The sequence below is a fragment of the Archocentrus centrarchus genome, chromosome 9, assembly GCF_007364275.1.
Source record: "Archocentrus centrarchus isolate MPI-CPG fArcCen1 chromosome 9, fArcCen1, whole genome shotgun sequence".
Lineage (NCBI taxonomy): Eukaryota > Metazoa > Chordata > Actinopteri > Cichliformes > Cichlidae > Archocentrus > Archocentrus centrarchus.
Window position 1 is genome coordinate 22,871,742 of NC_044354.1, and position 13,413 is coordinate 22,885,154.

Consider the following 13,413-nt stretch of genomic DNA (forward strand, 5'->3'; position numbering starts at 1 on the left):
TCTGGCTCACACACACACATATTTGCTTTTCAGACTTGAGAATGGGATGAAAATTCCAATTTGGTTCTTGCAGCTTTGCAAAAATAATAAACTGTTCCTTTGACAATGCTGTTCCTCTTTGTGTCCTTGTAACCCATGCAATACAAAACTGGCCTTGACACGGGCAAATGACTTACATCAATAAGAATATAGCTTGACACGCCTGTGCTTTTCCTGTTATGACTTCTGAAAATGCTCGAGAAATGACTGCTTGCAGTGAGGTAACTATCACAAGCCAGTGCAAGTCAAAAGGAAAGTTGTTGTGCGTCATCAAGCATCCTCAGCAATAATGTCTTGCGTTGAGCTGTCTGGCTGAGATGGGTCCACTGAACTGCTTCAGCCTGGCGTAGCTCCTCTGTCAGTGTTTAATAAAGTGACTTTAATAGCTCCGCGCTCTGTGTCAGCTTGAAGGAGACCCACTGAATACCCTGAGGAAGCTGTAACTAGGCAACTAAAAGAGGCTGTGGTCTTTTCTTCAATCAAAGAAAATAGAAGGTCAGACGTAGAGGCCAAGACCCTATCTATCTATCTATCTATCTATCTATCTATCTATCTATCTATCTATCTATCTATCTATCTATCTATCTATCTATCTATCTATCTATCTATCTATCTATCTATCTATCTATCTATCTATCTATCTATCTATCTATCTATCTATATATCTATCTATCTATCTATCTATCTATCTATTCATGCAGGCAATGCAAAACCAATCGTGAGGAAAAACTGGCCAACACCAATCAGGGAGTTGCCATTCCAAGCTGTCAAGTCTGTTTGCATTATGCAAGAAGCAACTGTATGTGTGTGCTTGTGCGTGCGTGTGTGTGTGTGTGTGTGTGTATTATTTTGAATAGTACAGGAGACACAAAGTTAACTGAAGGCAGGAAATATCTTGCAGTCTATGATGGATATTTCTAGATGTATTTAAATACCAGAGACATGCAGAATTGATTCTGGAGGCGGTCATGGATTCACGCTGTCATGATGTCTGTACTAATAGGTGGATGAAACTGGGAACTATCACCACAGATAAAGCTTCCCTCAAAGATCTGATGAATGCAAGGTGGGACCATCAGGGCGATTCAACAGAATGATAAGGGAACAAGAAAATATTGACCAAGCTGATCTATGTGTTTGACCTGTAAATGAGCGCCCTGCATGTTCTGGTGAATCCCACGGATGTCATTTGCACACCAGCACAAAGACTGGGATTCTAAAGTCAGCAGCAGGTCTCCTTTTGACCTTTTCATCTGCCAAATCTAATGATTAGTTCTTTCTCACCCGGGATCAGAGGTGTCATTGACTTTGTCTCATGAGATTGCAGGCAAGAGTATGAGGTGAAAAATCATTATGTAGCACCTCTATATTATAATTCTTCACAAATCCTTTGGCACAGGCAGAATGAACCTCTCAGACTCCCACTGTATAATATTGATCCTATTGCTATGAATATTGACACAAGGTAAAGCAAAATGAATTATGCATTATTCTTACTGTTGAAAGGAGAGCAAAAATATGACTGAGGAGAATTGAAATGCTCAAAACAACAGCTTGAGCAAATCTCTGCCCAACTAGTTCATGTTGTTCCTGTGATCTAGGGAGATTTTTTTTTTTTTTTAAATGAGAAACTCTCTAAATTAAAATGCACAGAGCCAAGATCTCAGTCTTCCTGGAACTGCTCCACAGACAAGGAGAGTCTGGCCCTGTGGACTCATTAAGTGTTTGTCTCCAGCTGAGCTTCATTTCATAGCACAGTAATGTGCCCGTAGAACGGGTTGCAATGGATAACAATGTAAAAAAAAAAAAAAAAAGGCTAATTTATGTTCCACTCATTGTCAAGTGCTGCCAGAGTACGCCAGTACCTCCGGCATCTTGGGTCCTTTATTGCAAGGAAAAATGAACGCTGCAGCTTCACTCGGTGGTGTTCTAAAAGGAAAGGCAGGCTAGAGGAGTGAAATGTGGGAGAGGAGAGGGGACTGGAAGTCAGTAAAGGGCAGCACAGGCCAGCAGAAGCATGCAGTCAATTATGCTGACAAGGACCCAAGAGCTCTCTTTGGGGCTAAGCTGCCTTTGGAAAACAGCTTGGCAGGTGAATAGGTTTGGCTTTTTGTAAGATGTGAAAGCATCTTACACTCGACCTCCTGAAATACCATAAAAGCTACAAGGCACCTGGCAGCAAAAAAAACAAAAAAGAAAAAACAACTTGCTTCTCAATCTCTCTCTTTTGGTCTTTGATCTTCCTTTCAGACAGGACGAAGCGTTAGCAGGCATTCCCCGAGTATGAATATTCAGCACTGATTCCCATTGATCTCTCATACATTTTCCTCCCACCCCACGCTGTTTAACATCTATTGCACCAAACACAACACTGATTTATTCAACACTACGAGTGCATCCAAAATTTGTTGTGATCTCAGACTTCCCCCCCTAAATAATGCACACAGAAGCAGCACACAGAATTTGACCTCAGAAAGAAACAAAGAGTTTGAAATATTTAATATTTAGAAGTGAAGGGTTTTTTTTTTCCCTATGTACATTATATATACAAGAACATCATATCAAACCAGTGATAGCTGACTGACCCTCTGGTCACAGAGTAGCATTTTTTTCCCATGGGGGACTCAGGAGCAGTGATGCATTTCTTTTTTCATTTACTGGATAACTTCACCTGCGAGGTGGCAGCTGAAAATCAGTACGTCAAGCAAGGCAGAAACAAAGAAAAAAAATCAGTACAGGGGCTAAACGTGAAACAGTGAACCAAATATTACAACAACACAGGTTTCCAAGAGATACTTGCTATGCTACACAGTGCTTGTTATTGTCCACCACACGCTGTAACTGTGCCATATGTTATGTACAACGGAAGGAACCCGCTCCGTCCTTTACTGCCACTTTAATTTTGTTTTATTGCAGTTGAGAAATGGCTGTTGTATGGCACAATTTACAAGAAACTCCGTCCCCCTCTCACATATGTATATATACAGGAGCACGGACGTGTCAGACAGCATGAAATGTACAGAGCTCTTGCCAAGGCTCTCTGGAAAAGACCATTACAGCGATGGCGGTGGCAGGTTTAGGTAATAAGAAATGCATTAAAATCCTGTGCATGAACGCCTAGAGCTACATCTAATGCACAAATGTTCCCTCTTTCAGTTCTGTATTAAGCTAGTCTGTTGATAATCATTTACACATCGCAGTTCACAACCCCTTGATGTTGTTCATCTTTACTATTAACACCAACACAGCAGAATTGAAAAGAACATTTGCTGCTCCCCGACCCCTTTGTCCTTCCAGCACCCTCTTGGGGTTCATCACATTTAAAGCAGGTGGAAGTGTGAAAGCCAGACAGCTGATATTCATTTAAGCATAATTTCCAAACAGATCCTTCAGAGAGAAAACGTGATACATGGTGTAACAGAGTAAAAGATGTCTCTTCATTTGTAAATGCAGTGGCACGCGAGGGAAAGGACTATACAGACTGTAGAAGTGTTCAGTTAAGTGTTTTCACTTGTCCTGTAAACCCATCCAACCTTTGCACCATCACTGTGTTATCTGCTTCCTCTTATATGCGAACTCATACTGATTGGAGGGCAACGTGCCATCCTGCTTCGGGCTCTTCAGCCTGCTCCCTCTGGATTGCTATCCTGAGGTTTCTACCTTGCAAATGTCAACCCAAGAAAGAAACAAAATCTCCAGAGAATGACACAATGAAGGCTGAAGAGCACCAGCTGCTGTCTTTGTCTTTCACTGAAAAAGGCATGGGTTTATGTGTTGTTGCTGATAGATCCATTGCTTAAGATCGACCCCTTGGTGATCTCTGTGCTGACGGTGGAGAGCGGCACACTCTCGTACCTCTCCACCACACCCCAGCAGCGACAGCGCAACAGCGTGGACTTGAGCTGTTTCTGGAAATTGCTGTTGAGGAAGCCATAGATGATTGGGTTGACACAGGTGGAGCTCATGGCAGTGAGATGGCACAGTGAGAAGATGATGTCATGGCTGCAAGACGGGATGATCTCGTGGTGCCAGTCAAACACTGTGTTGAAGATGTTGAGAGGGAGCCAGGACAGGGCAAAGGCCACGACTATGGCAACTAACATGGTGTTGATCCTAGTGGAGCCCTTGTTCTTTTTTTGAGTAGTGTTCCTGCCACGCTCCACCATGTCCTTCCTCCTCCTTAGGCGAAAATAGACGTGCAGGTAGCAGACCATGATGAGGATGAGAGGAAGGAAGTACTGGAAGACAAGCAGGGAGGTGAAGTAAGCCCGTCGTTCCTTAACCGATGGCCACAGCTCCATACAAATAAGGTTGTCGTTTATTGGAAGGGGGGTGCTGAAGTTCTGAAAGGGCAAAGTGAGTACGCTGTACGAAAGCAAAGGCACTGACATCAGACAAGCCACAATCCAGGTGATAGCTACAGCCAAGTAGGACTGGGCTACCATGGGTTTCCAACCTGTCGGGTGGACAATCAGCTGGTAGCGCTCCATGGCAATCAGAACGAGGGAGAAGATGGAGACAGTGATTGATATGCACTGGATGAAAGGTGTGAGCTTGCAGAGGGCTTCTCCTAAGATCCAGTGGTCCATTAGTGTGTAGATAATCGTGACTGGCAGGCATATAATACACATGAGAATGTCTGAGCAAGACAGGTTGACAATAAAGATGTTGGTCACGTTGTGCATCTCTTTGTGCCGTGTGATGACAAATACCAGGCAGGAGTTTCCAATGAGACCCACTGCCATGACTGTGCTGTAAGCAATGATGAGCAAAGTGGTGCCACTCACTGACATCGAGCAGTCCTCGGTCGAGTTCCACTGTATGTCTTTCCACAAGGCTTGGTTGTGATTGGTGCTGTGCTGCAGCTCCATGACGGTTTTCCCAGGCTCACTTCAAATGCAGATGACTAATCAAACGGAATTGTTTTGCAGCACCTGCTGTAATAATTTCATGAACAATACTTGAGTTTTTAAAAGAGTTTCCCCCCTAATCCTTAAGCTCAGGCAGTCTGTACAGCAGTCTTCATTCGCAATCTGCAAAAAAGAAAGAAATGAGCAACCTTTAAAAAAAAATGTCAATCATAGAGGGTTTTTTTTTAAATTTTGACAGTAATGGAATTTTAAGAAATTAAAATCAAATTAAAATGTAGCTCCCATGAACATTCAGGCATGAAAAGAAATTGACCCTTGCTTGCTAAAAAGCTCATTTCACCATTAGAACTGATTGCCATGCTGCAGAATAGGATTTTGAAATGTGCAGTGCGTCAGAATATCATTCCACAAATGTCTTTTTTTAGTGCGTTCAGTATCGCAACTTCAACTTCATACACAGTGAAAGTAGTTTCAATATAACAAAAACAGAAATTAATGAAAGGAATAAATCTTGCTATGCAGGTATCATGAAGCAACAAGCAGAACACCCCACCACCACCACCACTATCACCTTTTTTATTCTTTCTTTTTTTTTTTTTTATAGCTCCTCACATGCAATGAGAACAAATGATGCGCTGATGGAATATCATCAAGAGAAAAAGCACAGATCTAGGTTTTTGTGGCATTGCTTTAATGGCACGCTGCTTCAAATTTCCATCACAATAACGGTGATAACGACTGCTCTTTCAGAAACAATCACCACCCTCCACACACACACACACACACACACACATGCACACACACTCTTCTCAACAGTGGGAATTTATTCTGTCCGTGACACCTTTCATTGTCACTGAACACTCACAGAAGCTCCCCAGCCCTTACAGCTCCCGAGAAACGACTGAAATGGGAAACACAGCAGAGATACAATTCCATTACACCAAGGCCAAGAACTTCTGAATCTGTGTGTGTGCGGATGTGTCCATATGTGTATAATTATTATAAGTGTGTATGCACAGCAGTGAAAAGAGCGCTGATTAACTGAGATGTTTTGCCCACAGCTCAATTCCCTAGAAATTAGTTGTGCAACATGCTGACAGGATGAAATCACCAGGATGCAAAGGATTTATCATTTTTAATTGAGGACTCCTTAACAATGATAAATGTTGACAGGTAGAACATTAATTGCTTGTGGCTGTCTCTATTATGAGCCCTGATGTCCTGTTAGAATGTGTGGCTTTGTCTGTGGTAATTACATGTAGACTCAGAATAATGTAAGTAAATACTTGAACTTAAAGGGCAAATATCACCTAAATTTGTTTGTGCTACACAAGCTTCTCCTGGGTGCCAAATGTACAAAAATCTGGCTCAGTTTCAAGACATGTGGCCAACATGTAGCCATCCTTCAGCCTTGATGCAGAATATTCACGACAGAATTTGGACTCGTGGAGTGATGCAGTGCTTTCCGTTGTGTGGTGTCTGCAGGCAGAGGAGTCAAATCAAAGTAACAAGAATGTTGCTGAGAAAATCGTTAAAAGCTGACATGAGATTTCATCCTTAATGTGCAAATTATACTGATTATTACCAGATTACACACAGGGAGACACCCTGCAGGGTTAAAAATAAAAAAAAAATTTTTAAAGTCTGAATTAGAGGAATTTGTGAAGTCACCGCAGAAAAACAGACAGCGAAATTATAGCTCATGGGGATTTGTCTCGGAGTAGTGATGAATGTAAAAATATTGACCCCCACCCCCCAACCCCAACCCCCAAAAAGAAACACACACACACACACACACTCCCAATATTAGCTCCACTCTGTCACCACACCAAATAACTTCGTCAAGACACAAAGTCGGCGCATGCAAACATTATTACAGAGGCTGAATCGCATAAATCAATGAAAAGTGTGAGTGGCTGCTAGCGTGTGTGTTTGTGCGTGTGCCCTACCCTCGGTCTCTGTAGCTGTCCTGGATCGCACTGTCCCTCTGCAGCTGTGTGTCTGCTCGCACTTCGGCGGACTTTCTCAGCTCCGGACAGGTGAATAAGACCTCTGTTCGTAAGCGCCCACTGCTCTCCTGTCCGGAGGGGGGGACTCATCAATCATTTCCACATCAAAACCCGCTCAGTGTCCAATAAAAAACGACACTTACACTTTTTAGCATTTCATTTGGAGAGCCGTCTGACTAGGGGGCTAAATATTAGAAAGGAGAGGAAATCCCACTGGACTGACAGCGCAGGAAATTCACAATCCCAGCGCGAGCGACAAGGTTATTAAAACTATATGCGCAAGAACGCACGAACCTACAGAGAGATATTACACTGAATAAGATCATTGGGGCTTTGTTTAAGCATATGATATATATATGCATAAAAAAAGACCTTACTGGAAATTATGAGTACTTACTCTCATCGCCACCTGCAAGAGTTAGAGGCAAGAGAAAATGGCATATTCTAATTAGCCACGGTTTCTTACCGAGTATTATTTCTTCGGGGACTTCTAGCGCTGCTTCGCACCAGGTGAGACAAAACTGAGAGTTTGTGGTCGAGGAGGAGAAGGTAGGAGGTGTCCTCCCAGGACCACTGGTAGGAGCTGAGATATCTCTTAAAGCGACCTCATGCCTCACACTCACAGGCGGGGATGCGACTGGGAACATCTTACATAATAAGTTCTCCGTGGTTGGCACGCGCGCGCGCACGCATGCACGCATGCACACTCACGCGCGCACGCACTTGCACAGGAGGCCAATGGGGAAATTCAGTTATTTGATACATTGGTTTGTTCACCCAGACTTGGGCTGGTCGTACCCACCTGAAGCCTGAAGAAACGTAATGGTGACTTTAGCTCTTATTTCTTTGAAAAGGGGCACGCGGAACCTTCGCATAATGAGGTAAACCTTTCTTGTTTCCCAAATGAGAACTTACCGTAATATCACAGTAATATATTCAGATAGGGATAATATCTACAAAGATAGAATGAACTATAGGGCTGTGCAAAAGTCTTGAGCCACCCCCTCATTTCTTTATGTTTTCCTTCCAAGCAGTCCTGTAATTTTTAAAGTGGTCTTGAACAATAGTTCTTCAGGCTTTCTGAAGTTCTTTCAAAGTTTTTATTTGGACACTGGCTGCTTTTAGACTCTATTTCAGTCCAGTCCTTGGACCTGATCATTTTCAGAGACTTGAAAGGCTTGAATCATTCAAGCATAAAAATGCACTTAACTCAATGGATGAACCACTGTTATGTCTACACATAACAGACAACTTCGCAAAGATCCAATTTTAAATTGTATCTTTAGGCACTTTGTTACTGTCAGCCTGTCACAAAACACATTATTTCTTTGGTTAAATCTGTAAAAGAAAAAAAAATGTCAAAAATAACACAGTTTGACAGATATAAAATATTATTTTTGCATCAACAAAGTGATTCCCAAAGAGCTTTTAGCTGAAAACTGGGCATATCTCAGCAAAGTGAGCAGTGTATCCTTAAAAAATGTGAGGAAACTGGACAAGTGGAGGACAAAAGAAGAAGTTGGAAGGCTAAAATCTATCTGAAAGTCATGTCCTTAGATAATAGGAGAAATTCCAGCAAAGAAACAGGAGCTGAGAGATGCATGTGGCGCTTCAGCTGATCCATCTATGGTTCGTTGAAGCCTCATCAGAAATGGTCTCAGTGGAAGGGTGGCTGTCAAGAAGCCATTCTCAAGGACAGGGAGAAAAGGCTGAATTATGCCACATTACACAAAAACTGGACTGAAAATCAGTGGCAACAGGTCTGATGGAGTGATGAATCCAAATTTGAAATTTCTGCTTCAAATTGTCTTTGATATGTACAGAGGAGGTCAGGAGAGTGGTACAACAGCAAGTGTCTACAGCCTCCTATAAAACACGATTGAGGCTCTGTCGTAGTTTGGGGCTGCATTTCTCACAGTGGTGCTGGAGATCTTGTCAAAATTGATGGAATTATGAATGCAGAAAAATATTGTTAGATTTTCCACCATACAGTACCATCTGGAAAGTGTCTGATTGGCAGTGGCTTCATTTTTCATCACAACAATGATCCTAAACACACTGCCAATGCAGTAAAACCATACCTGGATAGAAAAACACACAAAGCAACACTATCAGTCATGAATTGGGCTCCCCAGAGCCTGGACCTCAACATTACTGAAGCAGTGTGGGATCATCTTGACAGAGAACTGAACAAAAGGCAGCCAACATCCAAAGAAGAGCTTTGAACATCCTTCAAGAAGCCTGGAGAACTGTTCCTGAAGACTACTTAAAAAAGAAAGAGAGCTGCCCAAAAGAGTTCAGGCTGTGTTGAAGAATAAAAGTGTTCATACCAAATATTGACGTTCAAGCTTGTTAGAATTGTACAACCTCTCTATGTCCATGCATATTTGCATCTTTTTTTACAGGTACTGTGTATTACATTGTGCTTTGTTTCCATATAGGGAACAACTGGAATCAAATGAGTGTTCATATGACTATATAGTAGCTAACTGAGAAATTCAGGCACAGATTTCACTCATTACAGTCCTGCAGAATGAATTTGGGATTAATGTGAATGTCAGCATCTAATGTGCCTAAAACATTCGGTGTGCTGTGTCACCAAAACCAGTGTGATACATCTTAAATGTATCTGCTGCCAGCGTTTAATAATGAATATTGATAGACTGCATGTATTAAGGCATAAACAAAGTTCCCCATTAGTTGCAAAGATCACTAGCCTTGTGGTTGCATGTGAAATGTCTCATATCTACAGATCTACAAACCACCCAGGGGCAATGTTCTCTGCATCTGCCATATGCACCTTTCATAGGATTTCTACACCCAAACCGACTGAAGCATCATCACGATTCAGCTCCCAGCTCAGATCCCTCTGCAGCTAACACCTAGAACTATTTTAAACCCATTTTTTGCACCTCCCTTGCTTGTGCAACAGATTCTTTACTGCTTCTTCACACTGTCCCCACACACTCCTGTTTGAAGAGGAGCCTGTTTGAGATAGCAGTAATAGCTGTTTGTCTGAGAGGCAGAACGGTGTAATGACTTGCCACCAGAGCTCTGTGGGTGTTTACTTGACATAGGGACACGGGTGTCAAGTCATTCAAGATGACAAATCTATGCACATATTTTGCAGAGAAGAGCAGTAATGCTGAAATGGAAGAAAAAAATACTGTCTGAACATTATTGCAGGACTGCAATATTGCAATATTATTTGGCTCTTGGTGCAATCAACTCTGCTGTCAGTCACATTTTGAGTTTTCTTTGAACTGGAGTTGTTTTGATGGAAGGAGAGAAGAAAGCATTTCTTAGAGCAAATCTCACACGTCTAGACAGTTGTGCACTATTGTGACATGAAATTGTTTTTGATTGAAGCGACAGCTTGATTCGGTACGAGGAAGTCTGTGCAATCTGAAAAGGCTTCTCGTGGATAAGGGAACATTGTTTCTCGAGCCAAAAATTCTGTCACAGTGTACGCAAACAGAACACAGGAGAAGGTTTGTTCCACATTACATGATAAGGTAGAACAAGAAACAGATAGCATGTTCCAAACATTTTAGAAATATCATCTTCCTATCGCATGAAATGTTTGACCGCTCTTTGATCACTTATTGTAGTTGGGACATACTATCTACTATTTAGTCTCCTATCCTCTGTGCATTTGCACAACACTCAGTTCTCATATGGCCATATTGGGATGAAGACTGATATTACATAAGGTAAGTGGTCCTTGTGGGAAGATTGTTAATTTTATGTATGCGTGCCAATGTAAATTAATAAAGTACTCTACCCCATTAGCTCTCCATATTCATGTTAACTAGAAAATAGGGAGCTGCAGATCTGGTATATCAGCCTGTTTTCATATGACTTTTTGTGTTGACAAAAACTTTTAATATCCTCTACTGGGCAGTGAAGCTTTGAACAGTTTTTAACACCAGCAAGCCAAAATAAGGAAAGACGGGGTGGCTCTGTGAAACTTCACACTTTGCTCAGTTGCATTTATATGTAGGTAGGTAAAGAAAGAAAGAAAGAAAGAAAGAAAGAAAGAAAGAAAGAAAGAAAGAAAGAAAGAAAGAAAGAAAGAAAGAAAGAAAGAAAGAAAGAAAGAAAGAAAGAAAGAAAGAAAGAAAGAAAGAAAGTCATACCATTGTGCAGAGTGGCCTGATCAACAAAACTAATCACATAAACAGATTACTTGGATTGCACTCTATTACCATTAGCAAAATACCCAATAAAACAGAACCTTAATAACAACAAAACAATTTAAGATATTAGGCAAGAGCCTGTGATCAAATAAAGTTTAATTTAACTTTCAATGGTGCTCAGGTCTCCCAGCAACTCTCTTGGTTCCAAATACTTTGGAAATGAACCTCAGGTAGGAAACTCATCAAGCCATCATTAACTTGGATCTGAACACAAATCTTTCAGTGCACCCCTTCAGAATTTTCAATCAATCAATCAATCAATCATGCACAGTTATTCCTTTACCAAAGAATCCTTTACATTGTTTTGGCTCGTGCAAATTCCTGTTCTTATCTGACAGGACTGCCGTCCAGTGTGGTCTTCTGCTGCTGTAGCCCATCTGCTTCACCGTTTGACATGCTGTGCATTCAGAGATGCTCTTCTGCACACCTTGGTTGTAACACGGGCCTTCCTATCATCTCGAAGCAGTTCAGCCATTCTTGTCTGACCTCTGGGATCAAAAAGACATTTTCTCCTAGAGAGCTGCCGCTCACTGGATATTTTCTCTTTTTTGGATCATTCCCAGTAAACCCCACAGATGGTTGTGTGGAAAAATTCCAATAGATCATCAGTTTCTGAAATACTCAGAGCAGCCCGTCTGGCACCAACAACCACGCCACATTTAAAGTCACTTAAGTCACCTTTCTTCCTTATATTTATCAGGTTGTCTTGGTTGTCATGCCTACATGCATGGAGTTGCTACCACGCGATTGGCCGATTAGAGATCTGCATTAATGAACAGTTCAGTGTTGTACCTAATAAAGTGGCCAGTGAATATCTCCAAGTTAAAAGAAAACTTAGAAAAGACTGAGAACTTTTAACATCTGATGCTGAGGGTGACATCAGATGTTTCATGGAGATAGGTTATCGCAAACAGTGTGCTTATGAAGAAGTGATGATTTACGAGGGTGACCGGGCCAGTCTGGGCCAAGATGCTGTTCCAGGTGCTTATCGCTCTGAGGTTTTGCATCTTGCAGATGCCTGGTGGGACAAAGGGGAGTCAGAAAGTCTTTGAACAGAGTGTTGATGCATTTTTTTCTGACCTGGAGTGAAATCACAGGTTGAGTGCCCCATGTATACAGCATACTTGTAGACAGCCTTTCATGTGACACTGATATCTCTTTAATTTAGAGGTTTCCAAAAATCAGCCTGCAGCTGTTCAGGGGTGCTATGTTTGAATTCCTGCAGAGCTCTACAGATATTCTGGAAACCTCCCTACATGTGACCTTGTGAAGACCAAGCTCTTTCCAGCATTTCTCTCCTGCTGAGCAGTAGCATCGTGTCTCTTCGTTTTCTTTTAGTCAGCCTTATTAACCATGTTTTTATTAACCTTGTTAACATAAAAAGCAGTCTCGTAGCACTGGGGCTGACTAAAGTGTAAGCCCAAAAGAAATTATGGTCATTTGTTTCACAGATAACATTTAAGACAACATTGATACACTATGTATTGATAGTGACAATGTTGTAAATTTTAACAGGTCTTCGTGTTTAACTTTCACACACGTTTCAATCAGATTAGCTCAAGGTCTTTCTTTTAGGGGACCAGTTTATGGCCCTGTTTACAGCATGAAATGATCGGGACAAAAAGAATCAGTCAGTCATGTTCCATGCCAGTATTTAATATTGCAGCACATATTAGTTAGTATAAATACATCCATATGTCAGGCAGTGATAAGGAGCCTTAGGCATACATGCATGTGCTGATTTTATAAAGTGTGATGAATGCACTAATGAACCAAAAGCTGTCCTGCTTCCCATGCTGTCATTCAGAGAAGTAGAAACTTTGTGAGAAAATGAGACCAGTTTTGATTGCAGTATTTTATCGTCATGTTTATGTATATTGAACCTTTTGGCTTTTGACATATTCAAAAATGCAACTATTTGATCCACTTTCACACATCAGTGTCATAAGTGAACACAAGCAAACTGGGCAATTTTAAAAAAAGAATTTATTGAGCAGAAATATCAAGAGATTTAATATCCTTTAATGAAAAAAGTAAGGATATGCTCCAGCTTTCAAGCAGATGGCCTCACACTTGATATGATGCAGAATTTGTAGCTGAATCAGTGACTGCAAGCTGCCCAGTCCCAGAGGGGAGTGAAGCAACCACAAACCATAGCATTTCCACCACCATGAATCACAGTTGGTACGAGGCTCTACTTAGGCTGAATTTGGAGAGGTAGGAGGTCTCAAAGTAACTGGCAGATGATCTTTTCCACTTTTTTTCTTTAAAAGTGAAGGACTTCTTTCAAAGTAT

The 13,413-nt window shown here is 41.5% G+C and overlaps 1 protein-coding gene across 1 annotated transcript; it reads right to left on the reverse strand.

Moving 5' to 3' along the window:
- Positions 1 to 2,682: 2,682 nt before the first annotated feature.
- On the reverse strand, positions 2,683 to 4,913 carry npy8br (neuropeptide Y receptor Y8b). Its single transcript, XM_030737654.1, has one exon. It carries the CDS (start codon positions 4,908 to 4,910, stop codon positions 3,807 to 3,809), a length of 1,104 nt encoding a protein of 367 aa, XP_030593514.1. The 5' UTR covers positions 4,911 to 4,913; the 3' UTR covers positions 2,683 to 3,806.
- Positions 4,914 to 13,413: the final 8,500 nt, after the last annotated feature.